Source organism: Mytilus edulis, chromosome 7, assembly GCF_963676685.1.
Source record: "Mytilus edulis chromosome 7, xbMytEdul2.2, whole genome shotgun sequence".
Classification (NCBI taxonomy): domain Eukaryota; kingdom Metazoa; phylum Mollusca; class Bivalvia; order Mytilida; family Mytilidae; genus Mytilus; species Mytilus edulis.
Genome location: NC_092350.1, coordinates 22031834 through 22056146, shown reverse-complemented (window position 1 = coordinate 22056146; position 24313 = coordinate 22031834). Strand labels below are relative to the sequence as shown.

At 32.5% G+C, this 24313-nt stretch overlaps 2 protein-coding genes across 3 annotated transcripts in view; both read right to left on the bottom strand.

The window, feature by feature from the left end:
- LOC139481078 (uncharacterized) overlaps positions 1-24313 on the bottom strand; it is a 57103-nt gene that overhangs the window by 32458 nt on the left and 332 nt on the right. For both annotated transcript variants that reach the window (XM_071264153.1, XM_071264154.1), the window contains exons 2-14: positions 24132-24220; positions 22877-22983; positions 21600-21783; positions 20868-21007; positions 20059-20211; positions 19306-19437; positions 18639-18755; positions 9536-9655; positions 8748-8840; positions 7910-8044; positions 7098-7343; positions 6185-6283; positions 4738-5137 (exon numbers count right to left, since the gene is read on the bottom strand). In XM_071264153.1, the coding sequence (XP_071120254.1) occupies positions 4738-5137; positions 6185-6283; positions 7098-7343; positions 7910-8044; positions 8748-8840; positions 9536-9655; positions 18639-18755; positions 19306-19437; positions 20059-20211; positions 20868-21007; positions 21600-21783; positions 22877-22983; positions 24132-24220 (2015 nt within the window). The remainder of the gene's footprint in view (positions 1-4737; positions 5138-6184; positions 6284-7097; positions 7344-7909; positions 8045-8747; positions 8841-9535; positions 9656-18638; positions 18756-19305; positions 19438-20058; positions 20212-20867; positions 21008-21599; positions 21784-22876; positions 22984-24131; positions 24221-24313) is intronic.
- On the bottom strand, positions 13301-17944 carry LOC139481080 (uncharacterized). The gene is made up of 6 exons (XM_071264159.1): positions 17413-17944; positions 15935-16947; positions 15492-15556; positions 14886-15077; positions 14371-14574; positions 13301-13789 (listed from the first exon to the last, which is right to left on the bottom strand). Exons 1-3 carry the CDS (start codon positions 17690-17692, stop codon positions 15524-15526), a joined length of 1326 nt encoding a protein of 441 aa, XP_071120260.1. The 5' UTR covers positions 17693-17944; the 3' UTR covers positions 13301-13789; positions 14371-14574; positions 14886-15077; positions 15492-15523.

Below are 24313 nucleotides of genomic sequence, written 5' to 3'. Positions count from 1 at the left end.
TACCAACCTTCCTTTTGTGGTCATAAACCTTGTGTCAATATTTCATAGATTTCTATTAACTTAAACTAAAGTTATAGTGCGAAAACCAAGAAAATGCTTATTTGGGCCCTTTTTGGCCCCTAATTCCTAAAATGTTGGGACCAAAACTCCCAAAATCAATACCAACCTTCCTTTTGTGGTCATAAACCTTGTGTTAAAATTTCATAGATTTCCATTCACTTTTACTAAAGTTAGAGTGCGAAAACTAAAAGTATTCGGACGACGCCAACGTGATAGCAATATACGACGAAAAATTTTTCAAATTTTGCGGTCGTATAAAAATGATACAAGTGTTCGGTAAACAGGAAGTTGTCGAGTGATGAATCTGAAAACGCATCACACAGTATAGCTGACTTATAACAAGCCTGAAACCAAATTTCAGAAATCCTGGTAGTGTAGTTCCTGAGAAAAATGTGACGAAAAATATTCATGGGACGGACGGACTGACTGACAGACTGACGGAAGGACGGACAGAGGTAAAACAGTATACCCCCCTTTTTTTTCAAAGCGGGGGTATAATTAATGATACATACACAGTCTTCATGTTCATGATATTCTTATGAATCCACAAGCCAGAAGCTCAATTTTACAATTTTTCTGTTAGATTCTGTTTGCTTGTAGAGAAGAATTTTACAAGCCTGGGCTGTTGATCTTGTGGTTAAGCGTATACACATGACATATATCAACAGGATGGTCATAATGGTATGTTGCAGAAAAAAAACCAGAAACATCCTACATTGCACTTCAGTTACAACATGTACAAGGATAAAGTCTTCAAAATGATATAGCGACCTAAATCTAATGAAACAGTCTAAAATATGTAAATTGACATATATCATAGGGAATAATATAAATGAAAATATCTTTTTTCACTGAAAAACCTACATCAGTTGTTGATTTCTGTGTAATTTGGTCTAATGTGGAGAGTTGTCTCATTGGCAATCATACCACATCTTCTTTTTTATATCAGGTATGCTTAAATGTTAAATGAGTCCATAAAACATAAATCACAAGACATGCATCAAAGCCAAACATGCTAAAAGAAACAGCCATAATTAAATAGGTCAACTTTGCCATAAGGAGGGTACTAAGTTTACCTGACCTAACAATGACTTCATGGTTCAGCTAACAAGCAAGCTTACCAAAGATATTACCTTTAGCTACACACTCAATGAAATCCACTGTAATCTGTTTCACTTGTTGTCATATATAGGAGCCTTTCCTAGCTTACTATGCAGCAGGAGTTTTACTCATTGTTCAATGAATTGTCCAATAAAAGCAACACCAAAGCAGGTGAACATTAATTTTTCAAATCTTTTGGTGTATCATCGAAATACAAATAAGGTCTAACCACTGAACAGAAAACTTTTGAGTTCATTGCATTTGTGTCAAAAACTTTGGTTTTAGTGAACAGCTTTTTCATGCATTTAGGGGCATCGTCACATGAAGAATTCTTTTAATTAGCACTGCTATCATTAGGGGATTGTGATTGAGTACCTAAGGAACAATCAAAGAGCTGATAGCTCTGAAGTGGAAGAAGGTGAATAAAAGGTAACTTGAATTACCATAAAAGCAGCCCCACTAACCCAGGCTGCTTTGTTCCATTATCGTTATAATGTATTTTTTTTCTTCAAACAAGAAAAGTACATGGATTTCCCATCCGTACAATCATTTTCTATGTTCAGTTGACTATGAAAATTAGGTAAAATCTTTAATTTGGCAGTAAAATTAAGAAGATCATATCATAAGGAACACATGTGTACTAAGTTTCAAGTTGATTGGATTTCAACTTCATCAAAAACTACCTCGACCATAAACTTTATAACCAGAAGCAGGACGGACGGACAGACTAGAAAACATATTGCCCACAAATGGAGCTTAAAAAAGTAAGGCTCGTTACATACCCGCCAAATTTTGAAAGATCCCAATTCCCGTATGGGTTTTTCCTGCACAAATTTTTTTTTAAAGGTTACAATTTTTAGCGATGTATTTTGCACGATCTGGATTGTCTAGAAAAAGTGTCATATTTGTATGATTAACTTACATGCCTTTTTCTTAAGTCTGTTTGCATGATTCTAGTTTTAATTCGGTAGAAAAAATATACATGAAGCTAGCAGACCAGGGTTTATTTTCCAGAGTAAGAATATTAGATGCTTGTTGAAATTTCCAATTTTAAATTATGCACAAAGATGGACCTTTAACAGGTTGGGAACAACACTCCAAATGAGATTAACCTAACTGGAAGATCAGTATAACCCACTGTAAAAAAATGAGCACCAAAAAAGTCATTTATATTCATATTATTTGATGAAACTTTTCCCCAAGAACTATGCATCTATTAAGTACTGAATAGTCAAAACGTGTCAAAAGAATTTTCTGTTGTTTCTAAACTTATATCTTTTTTAATAATTTGACCCCTCATTTAGAAAAGTTGTTCCAAATATGAATTTTCCCACTTTTGAGTTTAATAAAAATCTTCAAAATGTACTTTATTTTTTTTCAACAGTAAAATGACCCCTTGTTTTAGGGACAGTCCCTCATTTAAGGGACACCACTCATAATTGGGGTGGGGGGGGGGGGGGGGGGGGGTGGGGGTCCCAACCTAAATACAAAAAAAAAATGTTACAACCAGTATTATGTCAATAAATTGTCAATAAATTAGTGAAAAAATACTATTTACTATCTTTATCATGTTTTTGGTAGTACAGTAGACTCCGGCCAATGGGATTATACCCAGATTGTCAGCTAAAAATATCTGATTACCCGATATATTCAATAAGACGATGAATGTATATTCATTAAATATTCTACAATAATAAGTAGATCTATTGCTTAATATGTGAAAGGGCTGGAGGATTGATGGAGTGATTTTTATCAATAACATCACCACGATGTTTGTGAAATAAAATTATCAGCTGATTATGTAGCTAATGAATAAATTTGTTTCCACTTGCAGTTTTTAAATCCTATATTTATTAAAATCAATTAAATGTCCTGAAGTATTTATGTAAATTATTATCTTCCATCCATAGTTTGTCTTTACTTGTTTAGTAAACAAATTATTTACATTTTCACACAGGTAAACTAATTTGGCTATAAATAGATTAAAGCATGTCTGTGTAGAATCTCTTATAAAAAATCGTAATTGTTATAATTTTATTTCTTTAAATAATCAAATTTAAATTTATGAAAATATTCATGATTGATAAAATAGTATTGCTTGAAGTTTACGCTTTCAGAGACTATTTATGTTTAGGTCATGGTTCTTCACATAGTTGTAAACAAACCAATATGGCCGACACATGTGATTACCTTTGCACATGTGAAAAAAATATTTCTGACAAAAGTCAGATTTCTCTTGTCAAAAGGAATTTATATTTATATTGCAATACATTCTTCAGAAGGAGGTACATTGAGTTTCAATTATATTTCTTTTTCTATGAGCTTAGATTTTAATCACATTCTCCAAACAGCAACGTATTGCTCTTGTCAACTGAGTCTTGAATAATTTTATAAATAGATTCAAACCATTTGGAGTAGAAGGGCATCTAATTCACATGACAAAGGAAAACAATGAATTAAGACAACAATTTAATAAGAAATATATCCTTTTTATTTACAAAAAAACAAAATCTTCTTGTCTGCAGGATTGCAAATTCGTAACTTCAAGGGCGAACTTGTAAACAGGGCGAGTTGTCCCGATACCAAATTCACGCATGCGTAATACAAATATCTACAGTTAAAACATCCTGTGACAAGTAAACAAATAACGTTCATGTGGATGAGATGAAATCTGATAATTTACATAAATAAAAGGGTCATATTTACGATAGTGATTGTTTTTCAATCCTAATTTACAAATTAAATGATTCAGATGCCTAATCATGTGTAAAAATCGGTGTCCGGAATCTTAAGTTATGAAATTGTAATACACGAAACGAATGCGGCATACGGAGGCTCAATGCCAAAGGTCAGCCCCTTAAGTCTTCAGAAGACTTGACGTCTTCTTCCACTAAAAACTATTTCTAGTTTATCCTGCATAATGACAATCACAAAGATGCTTGATAGTAAAGGGATACTGGTGATTAACTCTAACCGGTAAGTGACGTCATGAGGTGTGCATAACTGACAACTTTTCCTGTAGCAGTGAACCAATTTTTGCAAGAACCAATGAAATGCTACATGGATATAAGATATGACAATTAAAACTTACAAACAAATGAGATACAATACCATGGTATAATGGAGAGTTGGAGACAATAACTTAACAATTGCATTACATACTATCATTTGTACAAATGTACTTTGTATGTGATCAAGAAAGGCAACAAAATAGATTTTTTTTTAGGAACTGTAAGTGACTGCTACACACACAACGGATGGTTCAAGATTATAAATGAGTTTTGATGAGATGCATCAAGTCAATATTCTCATTCTGGTTCATTTCATTAGTTCTGCAATCTTCAAAATCAGAGCTTACTTTGTCTGTTAATGTATTATAGCTGTGTAAAGTATATCCTAGATTGAGCTAAGAATTTTAAAATTATCTAAGTTGGAAGTTCAGAGAAACAATGACATAAATAAGAAAAAGAATAGAAATTGATATAAAATAGTTCACATTTGCTATAAAGCAAAATCCAAATTACTATAAACCATGAAAACTATAAAATTCAACAACATAAATAAATGTAAACTTACCCTGGCTTCCAAGATGGCTGGCATCTCAGGTAAGAAATCATTGACAATGCATTTATACAGGTCTTTTCCATTCTTTGTTGTGTTATCCTTTAACGATTCAGACACTGATATCCATTCCTCCAGGGTACAGCACACAAGGTGCCATCGTGGGTTATGATATAATGGTTTAGGGGGTGCTTTGTCCTCAAACTTCACTTCACTGTCATGTTCATTAGAATCAGTTACATTTAAATCATCTTCATCACAAGTCATATTGGAATTTTCTTCTTTTACTTCAGTAGATTCAGATTTGATTTCATTTTTAACTTCAGTAGATTCAGATTTAATTTCATTTTTTACTTCAGATTCAGATTTAATTTCATTTTTTACTTCCTCTTTAATTTCACTTTCTTGTGATTCACTGAAACAGACAATAATTTGCAATCAGATTACCATATTTTTAGGCTAAATGTAATCGCTTGATTATTAAAGACATTTAATGACCATTAAGAGACAATATAAGGCTTTTTTTCAGTCTGGAATAACACGATAGATGAATTACTTGTAATTGGCTTTGAACTAGCTTTAAGCATTTGTAAGTATTCTTAGATTTATGTTAGACATTTTTGTGCTTCATGACTTTCTGATGATTTTAGCCATTTTCAACTGATCTTCAGAGTTTATTCTTATGTTGTTTTGTTACACCATTGCTTCAGGTTTAAGAAGGGGTGAGTTTCCCAAAACACGTTTAACTCTGCCACATTTTTTATATGCCTGTTCAAAGGTTAGAGCCCGTAATTCAGTAGTTGCTGTTTGTTTCATTTGTTTTTTATTCATTTGTTTTGCCATAAATCAGGCCATTATTTTTTCCCCCTTGTTTCAAGATTTGTCAAGTCATAGCTGACTGTATGATATGGGTTTTTTCGCATTGTAGAAGGCTGTGTGATAACAGACTCAGTGGCAATCATACCATATCTTCTTTATTTTGAATGCTTGCATCTACATGTCTTAGCTGTCTCATTGTTTAGTTAAAGCACTGTCTAAATAATATTTACACCATGTCTACATTTATTCATATAATTTTAAAGTACTAACTCACTCAATTCTATAAAAGAAAGTAGATTTTTTTTTCAGCAGGAATATTCAAATCAATGGGAAGTAACTCTACATACATTTATAATTCAAATGGTGCTTCAAATTTGAAATCTGTACAAGACGATCAAAAAGTATACCGACTTCAAGTTTAAGAATTGTGGTTATTTATTTAGTAGCCAAAATATGTCCAGTTAGACACATTAAATGATACTGAAATAAACTACAGGTGAATTAATTTTCAAACTTTTTTTTTTTTTTTAGAAATATCAAACATTCCATGATTCCGGAAACATACATATAAATAAGCCGATATTAAAATGTGAAAAAAGGTAAGGCTAGAGGTCATCATTTTAGTTGTTTTAACACAATTTACCTGTCATGGTTATTATTAGTATTTGGTACAGAACTATCAACATCTTTCTTTTCTTGTTCTTCTTGTTCTGATTTAACATCAGGCTTGGTATCATCTTCCCTAAAATTGAAAAAAATAATTTATTTCCAGTTTTACTTGTACTGTTGATTTCATCACATCTATTAATAAGTAACACATTTAATTCCATGACCAGTTTAAAGTCTGTATGTATGAATAGGTAAAATTGAGAATGGAAATGGGGAATGTGTCAAAAAGACAACAACCTGACCAAAGAGCAGAAAACAACCGAAGGCCACCAATGGGTTTTCAATACAGTGACAAAATCCTGCACCTGGAGGCGCGCTCCACTTAGCTCCTAAACGAAAATGTGATAATGGACATCATACTAAACTCCAAAATATATAAATGAACTATAATCAAAAGTCAAACCAGACAAACAAAGGCCAGGGCTCCTGACTTTTTTTTTTTTTTTTTTTTTTTTTTTTTTATCTATGACACAACCTTCATCTAAAGGGAGACAATAATTATGGTGACTTTAGTAAGACTGGTATCACTCAGATTACAATTCTACCTTGACAGGTAAGTTTGTATTTAGCCTATAAAATACTTATTTAGCCTTGAGAATTGAAAGGTCAGTTTATCCCATTCATACAAAAGAAGTTGATAAATTTGGCTTCATGCCATTTACCTTGTCCAAAATTAAGGTAACTTTATTGTTATTGTGATATCATACCTGTCAACTGACCCGTATTGTGCGGATGTGACCCAAGATTTTCACAATTCTGAGGGATCACCAGGGACACCTGCCAGGTCATTGAATAACCCAGGAATTCCGAAAATGACCCGTTTTCAGAATTGTAATCTGAGTGATACCGGTGTTACTCAAGTCACTATAAAACAATTATAAAATTACCCTGAATCTTGTTTATCTGTTGATAGTTGGTTATCAGTGTCAACCTTTAGGTCGGTTTCATTTGAAGCAGTGTTTATTTCAGTTTTATTTTCAACATCTTTCATATCTGCTGCATTATCAACGTCTTTAACCTCATCTTCCTGAGGGTCATCTGTTTCCATTGGTTCTTCTATTCCATTTGTTCCTTCTTTTATTTCTACCGTCTTTTCAGTTGCATCATCATTTTTACTATCAACTTCCAATGTTCTGTTAGCAAATTAATTGGCAAAATAAAATAGTTAATTACACTACAATTTTTTTTAATTTAAAATTGACCTCTGTGAATAAGATGTCATACTAGTTTAACATGATATGATAATTTCCACTTTTTTCTATTAAACTCATTACTTCAAAAATAGGGAATGTGTCAAAGAGACAACAACCTGACCATAGAGCAGACAACAGTTGAAGGTGTTTTATGTCAAAATAGTATACTAGTCTGGTTTCAAATTCTTAAAAAAAAATGTTCCCTCTATTCAAAGTAAAATTTGTAAATTTTCAATATGTTTACACTTTCATCCAGGCATTAAACAAAGAGAGATAACTTGTGTTCTCAATGTTTTTTCAGCAGCAAATATAAAAGATGTATTCTGGGATCATTGTCAAATGTCTAAAGAGTGAATCCTGGTAAACATAGATTCTTTGGCAAAAGGGTTAAATGCTGTTTACACAATTGTCTGATGAAATTCTGTCTTTAAATATCATTATCATATTTTTGAACTCCTTGCAAATGTTTTAATGTTTCTGTGGGATATTAAAGATACAGCACTCACTCTTTGTTCTCTATGCTATTTCTCCTTGAACTTTGACGGCTGCTGCCTTGACCTCTAACTTTGTTCTTTATCTTATTAAACCTCATATCTAAATCTTCATCCATCATGTCATCTAAGTTCTGGTCGTCAGCATCACTATAATAAACAATCACAATACTTAATATTTTGTGACAGACTTATCAATGTATATCATAAGGATGTACTATAATTATTAACAAGGTATAGACATAGCTCATTGTTGAAGGCTGTACAGTGACCTATAGTTCTAAATTTCTGAGTCATTTGACCTGCTGTGGAGAGTTGTTTCATTTGCAATCATACAACATGTGTGTATATATACAAACCTTTATTCTGCTATAATAAGACATATCAACACTTTAAAATATGAAAGAAAATTAGGTATTTATTTTCAACTTCCAACAGGGGCCTCGGTGGCAGAGTGGTCCAAGTAGTAACTACTGTAATCACTAGTCAGTCAACACTGAGGTTGTGAGTTCGAACCTCAATAGTGCTGGTACACTCGACTCCAATCTTAATAGACTAGGATTGTCAGTTTTCCTATCGAAGGTCTGTGGTTTTCTCTGGGCACTCCAGTTTCCTCCACGAAATAGCCTATATGCGGTGCTTAAAAGTGGCTTTAAAACACCAAAAATCAAAATCAAATCAACTTCCAACAATGCTCATTAATACCAGTAATCTCCAAATGAAGTTATAGTAAAAAGTATAGGTAGATTTGTAGCATGATTTTAAAGTATAAAAAGATTTATCAAAATTGAGAGGAGGTTAAGCTTAAATCACTAACAGTTCAAGCTGTTTTGTGTAATGGAGTCATAATTACCCATTAACTGAGGAATCTGGTGTAATCTTCACAGAATTCCTGGGTTTTCCTCTCTTTTTTGGTTTTTCACTTTCTTCTGCTTCACACTCAGCACTACAAAATAATCATTGTTTAGCATTTTGCAATTTGTTAGGCACAAAAGCATGACAAGAGAGGCAAAATACCAGTAAAAATCAAATTTTGAACACATCTACAAAATGTAATGTTGGAGTGTCCTTTATATTGGTAAAACTTCCAGCAGTGTGTCAGGATAGAAAATGAAAAACACCTCTTTTGACGTCGGCAAACACATCTCATGTAAACAATAAGCCTAGGTATACATTTAACACTTCTTCAACTTGATAACATCAATTCAGCAGTTTTGAGATCATAAATAATCCCATGGCAAATCAGTGATGTGTCAACATAAACAAAACCAATCAGTGATATCCAAAACATTAGAAACCAATTATTGTTGATCAAGACATGAAAAACCCAATCATTGATGTCCAAAACAATGATGTATTCATATTTTCTTAATTAGCCCACTTACTTTATTTTAACTGATCTCTGTAGAATCTGCAATTTTAGAAATACCTTAGCGTCTGATTAACAATACTCCACCTTTATATTTAGAAAACAATTTCCTCTAGGTTGTACAGGTGTACATGTGTCTTTATACTTGTCCTTAGGTTTTTGTCCTAGCCTTAGATTTTCATATGCTAATTCATTTGTGTTCCTGATATTTTATATGTTTAAGCCCTTTTACATTATGAAAACCCTCCTTTTAACATATTTGTAGAACTGACCTCTCAACAGAAGTCTGCCTTGCTTTCCTGCCACGGCCTCTAGATGAGGTTGGTGTTTTCTCCATTGTCTTAGATAAAGGTGTGTTCCAATCATCATCACTATCGTCATCGGATAAATTCCTAAAATTACAATAAATAACAATTTAATTTTACACAACATTTAAAACAGAGGAAAGAATACTTTTAATTTTCTATTTTTTTAATTTTTTACTTGTATCTCATATTATCATACAACTTTTACAGCTTTTACATTAATGCTAGCAAGACAAATCTTTGTTTGGCTTGCTTGCTTTGTTTGTATCAGTGTTTGCTCAAGCATGACAATTAAGATAGGCGGGGCTTCAGCTTGTATACATCATACTTAAATTTTATTGGACGTTATGTTTGAGGTTAAGGACACTTAATTTCAAAACATCGTATGACACATATTCTCACATGTTTCCTTACCTGTAAATATACAATACAGACAGGATTCTACTTCGTCGAAATTATCTCCCCATTACGCCAGTTCATTTTCACAATCGTGGAAATGGAAGACAATTTTTTTTTCCAAAGATCCAACTTAGAGACTGTCGTTAAGCACTTTTAGTAAAATAGCTATTCGAACACACCTACTCTGATTTTGTGGTCCATTGGATAGGTATTTCACTTGACCCCTATATTTCATCTTTTAGTACTGTGATTTTTTTATGCTATAAAGTCAACCTGTAGCTTTGCTATATTAAATGATAGAATCTGAAGCGAGATGATGTATCAAATACTCTTGCTTTGTACGTTTTAAAGACAAAATATTCATCTCAAACACTCCCTAACATAAACTAGAGGCTCTAAAGAGCCTGTGTCGCTCACCTTGGTCTATGTGCATATTAAACAAAGGACACAAATGGATTCATGACAAAATTGTATTTTGGTGATGGTGATGTGTTTGAAGTTCTGACTTTACTGAACATTCTTGCTTCTTACAATTATATCTATAATGAACTTTGCCCATTAGTAACAGAGAAAAATATTTGGTAAAAATTTACATAAATTTACCAAATTAATGAAAATTGTTAAAAATTGACTATAAAGGGCAATAACTCCTTAAGGGGTCAATTGACCATTTAGGTCATGTTGACTTATTTGTAGATCTTACTTTGCTGAACATTATTGCTGTTTACAGTTTATCGCTATCTATAATAGTATTCAAGATAACCAAAAACGGCAAAATTTCTTTAAAAATTACCAATTGGAGGGCAGCAACCCAACAACCAGTTGTCCAATTCATCTGAAAAATTCAGGGCAGATAGATATTGACTTGATTAACAATTTAACTTCTTGTCAGATTTGCTCTAGATGCTTTGGTTTCATAGTTATAAGCCAAAAACTGCATTTTACCCCTATGTTCTATTTTTAGTCGTGGCGGCCATCTTGGTTGAATGGCCAGGTCATCGGACACATTTTTCAAACTAGATACCCCAAAGATGATTGTGGCCTAGTAGTTTCAGTGGAGATTTTGTAAAAGATTACTTAAGATTTATGAAAAATGGTTAAAGATTGACTATAAAGGGCAATAACTCCTAAAGGGGTCAACTGACCATTTTGGTCATGTTGACTTATTTGTAGATCTTACTTTGCTGAACATTATTGCTGTTTACAATTTATCTCTATCTATAATAATATTCAAGATAATAACCAAAAACAGCAAAATGTCCTCAAAATTACCAATTCAGGGGCAGCAACCCAACAACCGATTGACCAATTCATCTGAAAATTTCAGGGCAGATAGATCTTGACCTGATAAACATTTTTATCCCATGTCAGATTTCCCCAAAATGCTTTGGTTTTTGAGTTATAAGCCAAAAACTGCATTTTACCCCTATGTTCTATTTTTAGTGGTGGCGGCCATCTTGGTTGGTTGACCAGGTCACGCCACACATTTTTAAACTAGCTACCCCAAAGATGATTGTGGCCAAGTTTGGATTAATTTGGCCCAGTAGTTTCAGAGGAGAAGATTTTTGTAAAAGATTACTTAATTTACGAAAAATGGTTAAAAATTGACTATAAAGGGCAATAACTCCTAAACGGGTCAACTGACCATTTTGGTCATGTTGACTTATTTGTAGATCTTACTTTGCTGAACATTATTGCTGTTTACAGTTTCTCTCTATCTATAATAATATTCAAGATAATAACCAAAAACAGCAAAATGTCCTCAAAATTACCAATTCAGGGGCAGCAACCCAACAACCGATTGACCAATTCATCTGAAAATTTCAGGGCAGATAGATCTTGACCTGATAAACATTTTTACCCCATGTCAGATTTGCTCTAAATGCTTTGGTTTTTGAGTTATTAGCCAAAAACTGCATTTTACCCCTATGTTCTATTTTTAGCCGTGGCGGCCATCTTGGTTGGTTGACCGGGTCACGCCACACATTTTTTAAACTAGATACCCCAAAGATGATTGTGGCAAAGTTTGGATTAATTTGGCCCAGTAGTTTCAGAGGAGAAGATTTTTGTAAAAGATTACTTATATTTATGAAAAATGGTTAAAAATTGACTATAAAGGGCAATAACTCCTAAATGGGTCAACTGACCATTTCGGTCATGTTTACTTATTTGTAAATCTAACTTTGCTAAACATTATTGCTGTTTACAGTTTATCTCTATCTATAATAATATTCAAGATAATAACCAAAAACAGTAAAATTTCCTCAAAATGACCAATTCAGGGGCAGCAACCCAACAACGGGTTGACCGATTCATCTGAAAATTTCAGGGCAGATAGATCTTGACCTGATAAACATATTTACCCCATGTCAGATTTCCTCTAAATGCTTTGGTTTTTGAGTTATAAGCCAAAAACTGTATTTTACCCCTATGTTCTATTTTTAGCCGTGGCGGCCATCTTGGTTGGTTGACCGGGTCACGCCACACATTTTTTAAACTAGATACCCCAATGATGATTTTGGTCAAGTTTGGTTAAATTTGGCCCAGTAGTTTCAGAGGAGAAGATTTTTGTAAAAGTTAACGACGACGGATGACGACGGACGACGACGACGGACGCCGGACGCAAAGTGATGGGAATAGCTCACTTGGCCCTTCGGGCCAGGTGAGCTAAAAAGCTGAAATATTATTATATTGAGTCAGACTGGGTCGCGTAGCGACCCAAACCACCTCGCGCAGCGAGGTGGCCTTCACGGCTGGGGGTCTGGGGGCCGCTCAAGGCCCCCATAAAATTTTGGGATAAATGGTGCAAAATTATGCAATCTGGGCTATTCCTGGCACTTAAATTTAGTTTTAAAAAACATTGTTTTTATATAAGATTTTTCCCCATTTTTCAAAAAAATGTTCAATATGATATAACTTCTATCATTTTTAGATTTTAAGAAGAGAAAAAAATACTTTCTCAATTGCTGACAACTTCTGATAATAAATAGGAAAAGGAAATAATTAATATTTAATAAGGGTAAACATTTATGGTGTATAAATAATATATAATGGCAATTTCATTTCCATAATTCATTGATTTCATTGTCACTAGTGTCCTTTTGTCTTTTGAAAAGCTGAGGTAATGTGTCCTAATCTTGCTCTTTTGGCTGCTTTTTCAATCAATTCTTTTGCTTTTCTCTTGGAAACTGTTTTTTCCTGCGATTTGATTTGTAAGTTTGCTTTTTTTTCCTCATTGATTAATTTCTGTTTGAGCAGTTCTTCCTTGTACTGCTTACAAGCAGTTTTCATATTTTTACACAGGTGAGGATCTATCTTTTCATGTAATACATCTTTTTTCTTGTAGTACTCTACAGCTGTTTTCTCAGTTGCTTTCAAACTGTATTTTATATTCTGAATAGCATTGTATGTTGAAATGTTAATACTTCCAGATTTACAATCTATAATGTCATTCATTATGTTGAAACTAGATTCTACTTGTGGTCCATGAAAACAACTAAGCAGTGATTGAGCCATTTTTGAAAGAAGTGGATACTTCTTTACAATACCATCTTTGCCCCACCATACATCAATTCTTTCATCATCTTTCAACTCCACAATTGATTCATCTGTCTGAAATTTTCTAATTTCCAAATCATAGTTTTCTATTTCATCTTCTTCAAGCACATTTGTTGCAAGACTTGGCAATTTTTGTAAGTAAATCAATGTACAGGTATGGCCTTTTGCATCTGGGTGAATAGCTGAAACTGCTTTCAAGAAAACATTTGTAATTGGAAGCTTATTCTGAAGGGTGAGTCCACAATTTTTATAGGCATCTTGAACCTGAAAAATATTGTATAAAAAAAATATAACAATTGCTCAAATAAATTGAACAACCAAAACTTACATTACTGCACTTGTTATTTTGTATATAATTCCTTCTATAACCTAATATTTCCATATACACATGTGATTTAATATAAAAAATGCAAAATTATGATTTCTTGATGTATATGTTAATGGACAATCATGTTAGTCGATTAATTTTTTTGTATGTTTTTCTTTGGCAAACTGAGATTATTATCAAATTTGAAATGTTCTTGTAGCTTGTTATGTTTGAAATTTACACTTGTCAACTCATTGTTATTTGTTATTAGTTTTTGATATTGGATACTTTGTTCTGAGACTTCTGGTGACTTTAATTTAATGATTGAGATTTATCTAGGGTATATTTAGTGCTTGTTGTGTGTATGGGCTCTTGCTCACTGTTGAAGGCCACAAAAGGGACCCCTTTGTGACGGCATTTTTGCAATGCTTTATTTTATTGTGATGTTGTCTTTTTGATGAATACCCTATATCCTTTCTATTTCATATAAAGTTTTTAAAAAAAACTTACATTATATATAGTTTCTAAAAAAACTTACATTATGCAAAAATGTTTTTACTGCCACATCTTTTTGATTCTTCTGTATTACTTGTGATGATTTTACCCCAATGAACATTTTATCTGCTTTCAAGAAGTTTGCTGTTGTTGAAATGTCTAATCTCTTTAATTTTGCTGATGTTGTTGCTGACTTCAAAATTTCAGGTTTCACATAACAAGCAAGAAACTCTCTAAATAACTTGACCTGTAAAGAATTATTATCATATTAAAATATAACAAATTTGTCTCTGTATGCTACACTGGGAAATTTGTGTTCATCAAGAAATATATTAACAACAAATAGTTATATATAGTCAGGAATATCGAAGATGTGGTATTTTGTGATATGTGTGGTATGAGTGTGAATGAGACAACTCTCCATCCAAGTCAGAAATCTGTAAAAGTAAAATTATTAATTTAAAAGTATGTCAATGTTGAAGACCATGCTGAGCTTCATATTTTTTGGTGTTTTTTTTGCTGTATATATGGGACATTGTTTTTTGCATTTGCACTTACTAATTGCTCATGCAGCTCATGAATCATTGGCTCTTTCATTTCAAAGGTTAAGACAAACTGCTTCAAAAGAGGCAATACTGAGGAATACAGGCCCATTATCATTTTTGCATAACTTCTCTCGTAAAATACTTTTCCAACAATTCTCTTCTTTCTTTCAAGACCATCTTTTGTCAGATTTTTCTTCAGAAGACACTGTAAATGATAGTTTTAATTAATAAATGTCTTAGTATTAATAACAAGGCAATGGCAATAGTTAAATTGAGCTTAAATATATTGACTCTTTGTCATTCCCAATATGTGTTGTTATGCATGTGATTTTTTGTGTTGTCAGTCAGTTGAATTTTCAGATTGTTTTCTCTTTAAGAAATGAAAAATGTACAAAATTTACTTTGTTTATTTTTTTTCCTCTCCATTTAAAATTCTAAGCATCTAAGTGGGTCAAAATTAAATGCTGAAAAAAAATTCAATAATTTACAAACATGATAAAGAATCAGTTTAAGAATGAACCCAATACTTGGACTTTTAATTAAGAAATAAATACCCTTCCACACATTTATTGAAAATTATCATGAACTGGATGCTGTACTGAAACCTTTATTTGCTTACTTAATACTAGAAGTTGTTTGGTGTTGCTTTCATTACTTTAATGGACATTGACTCCACATTATCCACTGTAAAAATAAAACAAAACTAAAAACAAACAAAAAATAATTAAATCAAAACACTTGAAACATTATAACAAACAAAAGAAAGAAATATAAGTATTCCTGTATTCAATTACAATATGTCAACAACAGTATTATAGAATTCTGTCTGCTTGTCATTCAATAAATAATTTATGTGAAGTCCATTTTATCAATGGGCTATTATATAATTTATATAACAGCCCATTGATAAAATGAACAATATAATAAACATTAAGTACTTTAATTTCTATAAAGAATACAGGTAATTTGTGAATGGCATTTTTGATAATAATTACAAATATTAATTAACAAAAATAACAATAACTTGAAAATATTTAAATAAAAATAAAATCAAAAACCCACCTTTCTTATTTCTAAAATCCTGGCTCTGGATGACTCTGATACACCTAACCTGTGGTACACTTCCACAACAGATATCAGGTATTTGTGACGAATCTTTTCATCTATCCATGGCACATAAAACACAGTGTATCCATCAAAAAGTCTAAGAGTATCTACTGTGACATCGTAAACTGAAAGCCATCTGTGACCTACATATCTTTGAGGCATGGTAAACTTTATGTTGAGCATTGTACAAATTTCTTGAAAAAACTCTCTTAAATCTGGAGACCACTTGAAATCATTAAACAAGTCATTGTATAGCTGTTCTATAAATCCATCAAATGGCTTGCAGAATGCTTTGGCTGAGTTATGAACATGATGACAAGTATCACCATCAACATCCAATAAGTGTGGAGCCTTCTGACTTCTAATACGGGTCTCAAGTCCAGATTTCGAACCACGCATGACATTGCATGAATCCATTAAGATTGATGTCAAGTTTTTCCATGGTATGTCATTTTTTTCAAATACATCCACAACTTTTGTATACAGAGCTTCACTGTTTACAGTAACACATGTCAGGGAAGATAAATGCCTGACCACTACTTTGTTTGAGATTTTACAGAAGTAACTAGCAAGTATAGTTAGCACCTTTTGATAGTTAGAACTTGTGCTTTCATCCATATTCAAGGAAAAGCAACTTGTCTTCAAACATCTTATAAGATCTTCTTCAAAAGTTTTTCCAACGCCAAAACGGGTCTTATATGAAGCAGTGGTTCTGTTCATAGTGATGGAGTCCAAAGCCTTTTTATCATCAGATAAAGTTTTTGCCAATTCAAGCATTTTTGGCACAAGGGAAAAAGATAGAGAGTTTTCGGAAGTAAATGCCACTACCATAGATTCCATATTTGTTACCCTATCCTGAAATGATGCAAGTGAAGCTGGTGCAGGTTGTTTTAGTTCTGCAGATGACTTGAACATTGGATGTAATCCATATATACCTTGGTGAGTATCTAATTTTGCTCCAAATGCACCTAAAAATAAAACAAGTTAAGTATTACAACAACAAGTCAATCTAGTTAAACGAGACTTGAGATGCATTTTGAAAAAATGTCTGACTACAGCATTAAAATGTTTTTATATTGTAGATTAAGTGGTAATGATTGCTTTTGTCAGGTTGGGACATTTAAGGGATATCCCTCTTTAGGGATTGTTCCCAACCTGTGTGTTGGTGTTCATCCCTTTGACTTATACATCATTTGAAGAAATATTTGCAGAAAAAAACTAAGTCCAGACCTACAAAAAATTTGGGCATAGTAGCCAATAGAAATTAAGAATTTATACCCCCCTATCCCCAATTTCCCAGGCCTTAAAGTTTGGTCAAAGAAAGAAAAGCAAAGAGAGTAGGACAGTTCTCCTTATCCTAAAAGAACATACCTCATTGCTTAAAAGATAGATACACAACATTTAGACAAATAAATAAAGAAATTTCAACGTACCAGACAGGCTGTGATTTGTTTTTCTCATTTTCAAATTGTCCAGGTGAAGTTTTTTGGTTAAGTGTTGCTCCAAACTTTTCCAGCCTCTTCCAGCGTAATTGATGTCTTTTTGACATAACTCACATCTGGCAATTCCTCTTGAGTTAATTTTCCTAATAAACTGGCCTACTGGGTTGCCATAAACCGAACGTTCAACCCAATCCCATTTCCAACAGTTTTTGACACCTTTGTCAACTTCCAAATTGTATGAGTCCCTCTGAAGTACAACACGGGAAACCATCTTTCATCTTGACTTTGAAATCTCGACCAATCACGTTCGTCCTTTTATTAAAACATAGCTATGGCCAATCAAAAATGAGCTTATTTCCGCTTTTGGAAGTTTTTTTATATAATTTTTATCGGATTCGGAGAAGAGCGGAAAAATATCCGGTTTTGCCGTGATAAATAAAAAAACGGAATTCAAAGCAAGAAATCTGAAAGAAGTCGAGCGGAAAGCGGAATTCCGCTAAAAAACGGAAGAAAATCAGGTCTGTGTAGTAAGACGCTAGATTAAAACTGACATGGAAAGGTAACACCCGGCCACTGAAAGCTTCATTTTTATGAAGCCCAGGTGGTCGTGTGGTCTAGCGTGCCGTTTACAGTGCAGGCGATTTGGTGTCATGATATCTCAGTAGCATGAGTTCGAATCCTGGCGAGGGAAGAACAAAAAATTTGCAAAAGCGGGATTTGAACCTGCGAAAGCAAATTTACAGATTTAACAATGTTAAATCTGTAAATTGACAACTCGTCTAAACATCAATCCAACAATATTAAATCTGTAAATTTGCTTTTGCAAGTTTTTTGTTCTTCCCTCGCCGGGATTCGAACCCATGCTACTGAGATATCGTGACACCAAATCGCCTGCACTATAGCCGTCTCACTAGACCATATATATATAATATGGGTAAAAAAAAGCCTTTCATGCTCCGTCTTCCAAATTTGTCATCAAATAGTTTATGTCTGACCGAAAAGAAATTTTAAAGGTCAAATTTCTTTCGGTCAGACTTCGCACAGACTGATAATCCAAAGTAAGTTTTATTCATTGTGACAATATTTTATTAGAAGGAATCAACTACATGGGATGCATCCAAATTAATGCATCTCAAGATGTAGGTTTCTTTCACTCTTAAGTTCTTGAAGTGTAACCAAATGCTGCTTCTAATACAAAAGGTGTAAAAATGACGTACCCATTAACTGTAGAGTTTTTTTTACCACCTTTGGTTTTCTTCTCTCTTACAGGTGTGCTAAGGGCAGACAACCTTCTACTAGATCTTCTGGTTCCTGTATCTTTTGGTTCCTCTTCACTTTGTAATGTAAACATCATAATTAATTATGTTATGACAACATTTCAATAATACTTGTAATGAAAGTTAGTTAAAACATCAAATTTTTGCTAGTAGAAAACTAATGTAAATCAAATATCGTGAATATGTCAAAACTGCATCTGGTTTACAGTATCTTTATAGTACCAGAGAAAATCTATTATTCTTTGGATTTAATGACAGTATTTATCAGAAGGAACAGTTTAATACTGTGTTCACCAACAGATTCACTTTTTTATTATTTTGCAATTGATGAACAAAAGACACAAATGCCAGATTAATGACTATGATGGCAGTAAATTCTGCATAATAATAATGGTATCAATATGAAAAAGTGAGTTTTTATAGTTGCAAAATTGATCATGTCATATTTTTCACAAAAACTAAAACATAGCAAACAATTCGGAAAATACAGTGTATGTTTATTAGCTTCTTTAAATGAGCGGTGGAAAAGTATGCAACACTGGTTAGAGAAAATCTTTTTAAGCTTTGCAGTGAATGAGTATACAAAGCAGAGATATCATTGTCTTACATTTTTTCAGCTGTCTTAGATTTTCGTGTTGATCTTGATTGTCTCCCTTTGGATGAAGATTTTGGTTGTTTTGCTGGTGTAACATCTTCTTCACTACTACTATCCTCATCTTCCTCAACTTCTTCTTTCTCACTGATACAAAATAACAAAAAATAAATTAAGTACTGTCAAGCACTTTTTACAAATTATCCCGACATAATTTGCATGTCAAAGTGTCACTTAAATATTTACCACAGCAAAGCTTTTCATCAATTTTTTTTGAATTTTCCTCACATGAAAATCTAACTTTTACAGAATTTTTGTCCCATTTTTAGGACTGCCAAACATTGCTTAGTTATGACAATTTTATGCGTAGTGGCCGTAATGTAGTTGTACTATATTGGCATCATACCACTTCTCCTTATCTTTATAGCATATCATATATTTGTTGTAGTTTTGTATATATTTGCTTTTGTCTATAATGTTCCTAGCCTTCAATTCACAAAAAATCTTGTGACAAAAATTTAAGTCATCAATAATTTAGAATCAACATTTAAACCAAAGTTGACAAACTATTCATGACAAACTGTATAGCTAACAACCTCATATCAGTAGAAAAACAGCAAAACTCATTCTGGCAAACAATGTTTGTTTTACCATGGACATGACAGTATGTATCCATCAGGACTTCATTGTAAAATATTTTAATTTCCTAGTGTATTTTTACTAGATAGTCTTAACCTTTTCAACTGAATATCATAACTTGGTCTATACCTATCACTTGCTCCAAAATGTCTCTTTTTTGACAATATTCTTCCTTTTCTTGAACGAGGGGTTTCCTCTGTTTTCTTTTTCTGGGCTTTCCCTTTCTTCCCTTTGGATTTTTTTTCTGTTTTTTTGCTTTCCTTTTTATCCTTTTCTTTTTTCCTAAGTTATAATAAAACAACAAAATGTGTATCACAGTGGCATTTGAGGAATAAATACGACTGGATCGGTAAAATGATTTTGGGGGATATTTGATTTTTAACTATAATATACATGTAAAATGTAATAAGCAGACTTGTTCCATAATCAAGTTCTTTTAGCAAGGGTCCGGAAACGGTCATATATGCCAGACATGACCGATTCTGAAATCCATTTTCCTTAACGACAGATTTGGATTTGGGTCAAATTTTATATTTTTACAGAAATAATTTCTGTCATTTTGTTGAGATCGGTTTTCTTAATTGTCATTTTGAACTTTTTTTTTGTTTTGTTATCCCTTTCCTGTATTAAACTGCCACTTCAGAAAAGTGTAATAATGCTGAGGGTCCTCCTAATAACTAAACTTTTGTAATGCCTCAGGGGGAATATTGGAAAAATGGCACCAACATTAAAGTTATCACAAAATGGCCGAACTTAGGTGAAAAAATTTCCCGATCCTTGTCTTTTAGTCAGAATTCGGCAAAGGAAGCATGTACAACTCTTATTCTTAACAGTAGCATGAAAATTATAACAAGTATTCAAATACTGAAATCCCTAGATAAAGCATTAATACTAATAGAAGAAAGGGGTTTTATCAAATACATTCTAAGGAGGTATACTTTTTCTTTTCAGGCTTTTCTTCCTCAATAACTGGTTCTGGATCTTCCTTATACAGTCTGTTTCCATAAAAATACCAATAGGTGGCACCACTATCCTCTGATCCCAGGGGTGACACACGCATGTTATCACCTTCCAATCCCTTTCAAAAAAGAGAAATTTTAATACATAAATAATTTTATCTGATTTTTCAATATTTAAATATTCTCATCTGACATAGTTCAAAGAATTAAGTTTTAATTGCAGATCTTTAATCAATGTTGATTGTTTCTGGTAAATCCATACATAAATGTTATATACTTTAAGTTAGCTTGACCTATTGAGTAGACAACTGTCTTATATTGAAAACTGTGTTGCAATAGGGACAATAAAATGAATGAAAAAATTATTTAATCTTTTGATTTTTACAAAGAATAATCTGCAAGTGTTTGCAATCATGATCGTTTTTGAAATATCTGTGTTGCATGCATTGATCATGGTAACATTTATCTTTCTTTTAGGGCTATTCCATAAAAAAATGTATGGGGGAGTTGGAAGGCACATTAAATTAATAATACATGGGTGATGGGTATCAGAGCAACTTTTCACACTATAATGCACTATAATTCTCAATTACAATTGTCTGGGTGGCGGGTCCTGACAAAAACTGCCTTCCAACCCCCCCCCCATACATTTTTTTCTGGAATAGCCCTTATAAAAAATACATTCGATTTTTTACATACAATGTTAAATACCTTAAGTTGGTCCATAACATCTGCAGCATCTAGACGATAATCACACAACTGATGGAGTACTTCAACCTTAGTTCTCAAATCTAATGACTTGAAGTCGGAATTCACAAATGGATTTTCTTGTTTTTCCTCAGTAGCAGCTCGATATTTAAATATGTCTTTCAAGTAAACTTCATAATTATATGATCTGTAAATACCAAATCGACAGTCAAAATTGAAGGAAGACTCTTGATGAGTTAATGGATGACAAATTTTGTATGCATGTATCAAGCATATTATTTTCAAAACAGTCAAATTTTGTTTTCAAAACAGTCAATTTTACAAAATTATTTACAAAACTTACATGAAGAAAAGCCTTGGTATTCCATGATTTTTATTATTGAATTTGAAAAATATTCATTTCACGAACATGACCAAGCCCAATATTGAAATAAAATAATCGTATCCCTTATTGTATTAACCCTTTCACCGATTGCTGCCCTGACAGAAGCTATTGTGAGACGATGGCTTCCCTGGCTACTATTACTCAAGTGGGAGATCTTCATAATAAATGTCAATAAAAACTTGTTTATAATTATTTGTGTATGTATTTCATTCACTAACACCATTTTCACAGTTTTGTTCATGTTTTGGCATTTTTTTCTTCATAAAATATTCAAATTTTCAAATTTTCGGCATTTTCCAAGTGAAATTCTCAAAATTCGACTTTTTCACCCCAAATCGTAATTTTTTTAACCCAAAACGGCAAAATTTTGAAAAATTTTATGAGGCTGTACAAATTCCTCACACTGATCGATGTCCATTCCACGTGTTTTGTACATAAAACGACATTTTATGTCAAAAAAGTTTACTAGTTTGGCTTCAATACTTCCATATTCTTTCAAAAAAAATGTTCCCTCATTTCAAATTCTCGTAAATTCCGTAAATTTCCTCTGATTTTGACACGGTTTTCAACAAAAAGAAGCGCCATGTTTACACTTTCATCCGGGGTTATTCATCAAAGAAAGATAACTCATGTTTGCACTGTTTAAGCGGGAAATATAAAAGAGGTATTCCGATCCCGGTAAAAACGGGACTCATCGTCACCTGTCTGAAGCGTGAATCCCGGTAAACCGGGACTCGTCGGCGAAAGGGTTAATGTAAAAAATATTGCAAGACCTTCTTGGTGTGGGTTTCAAACTTTCGTAATTAGCCCCTGCATAGTATCTTATTTCTGCTCATTATATCATACTTTGGAAGGTTTCATTCATTACATTTGATCTTGTATAATATTAACATACTCAATATCTTTTCTGCTATAGCATCCTCTAAGTAGTCTGCAGATTAAGTCTATTACAAATGGACTTTCTTGATCTTCACAGAAGGCATATAAACAGTTCTCTAAATCCTGAAAATATAAATTCATTTTTAGCAAGCATCCAAAAATAAGGTATCATTCTATAACATACTAATATATATATAAATCTATGTGTACTGTAAAAGCATATGCAATGGTCTCTTTAGTCCAACCTGCCCTTTTTCTGAACTACCGTAATTATTTTTATAATTGGGATTTATTTTGATTGTAGTGTCAGTGTGAAGTGTTCAGCATGGGATAGGGAAAAGATCTGAACTATGAATCCCAACAAATTAACAGTGTCCTTCAGAATAATTTTGTTCCCTGCATTACTTTATAATTAATTTAAATGGTTGATAAAGTGTTTATCGTTCCCCAATCATATAAATGTTTGTGCTTAAAATGTTTGTATAATCAATGACAAACTGATGGCTAAGATCAACATTACAAAAATTTGTATGGGAATGACTTGTAAATTTCAGTTTCAGAAATCAATTTATTGATAAAAGGACAGGAATATTAACAGTCAAGTCTAATTCATAATCTAATAAATGATGATTTACCTTAGTTTTTAAGAGTTACCTCCCTTTGTATACAAATTTACAGTAAAACCTGTTTAGTTCAGCAAATTTTTTTACTTTCCTTTTAGGATACATATTACCTCCTTAATTTATAGCTTTTCAAAAATGAAAAATACTTATAAGTATTACACTGATTATTAATTGTGAAATAGTTATGACATTATAAATATAAATCAACAAGACTGTCAAGAGCCTATATATCTAATTAAGCAGGTTTAAAATTATCAGTCATGAAATCTAAAGCAGCCATGTTCTTAACAAACTGAATACCATGAATTATAAAGCTGATGCTGCTGAATTTTAAATCAATGTTGTAAACAAATGAACATTATATTATCTAAATTCAAAATAAAATAAAAAAATTGCATGGTGATTTGGTTCAAATATTAAATAGTATGTCATGTATGTACTAATACCAGTTCGATGTGTTTTTTTGAAAAATGAAACCCTATAATAACATAAGCATGAAGTTAAATGAAGTAAAAATCACACAATATAAAATGAAAGTACATAGTACATGTCTTTTATCCTCTCAACATTCATGTCATACAAATGATACATGGAAAATGTGCGCATTTAAATTGTGTTATTAATGATTACGCTCTACCAATTGTTTACCTCTATGTCAAAATCTGGGAGATCAAATGCCGCTCTAAATAATGAACAGAAATGAGCAATACTTGGAACTTCCCACCAAGACCTCAGTGCTGAAAAATATGAAATAATAAACATGCATAAATAATTAGATGATGCAAAAAAATATGCACTCAATCTCAAATTGAACAAAGCTACATTTGAAT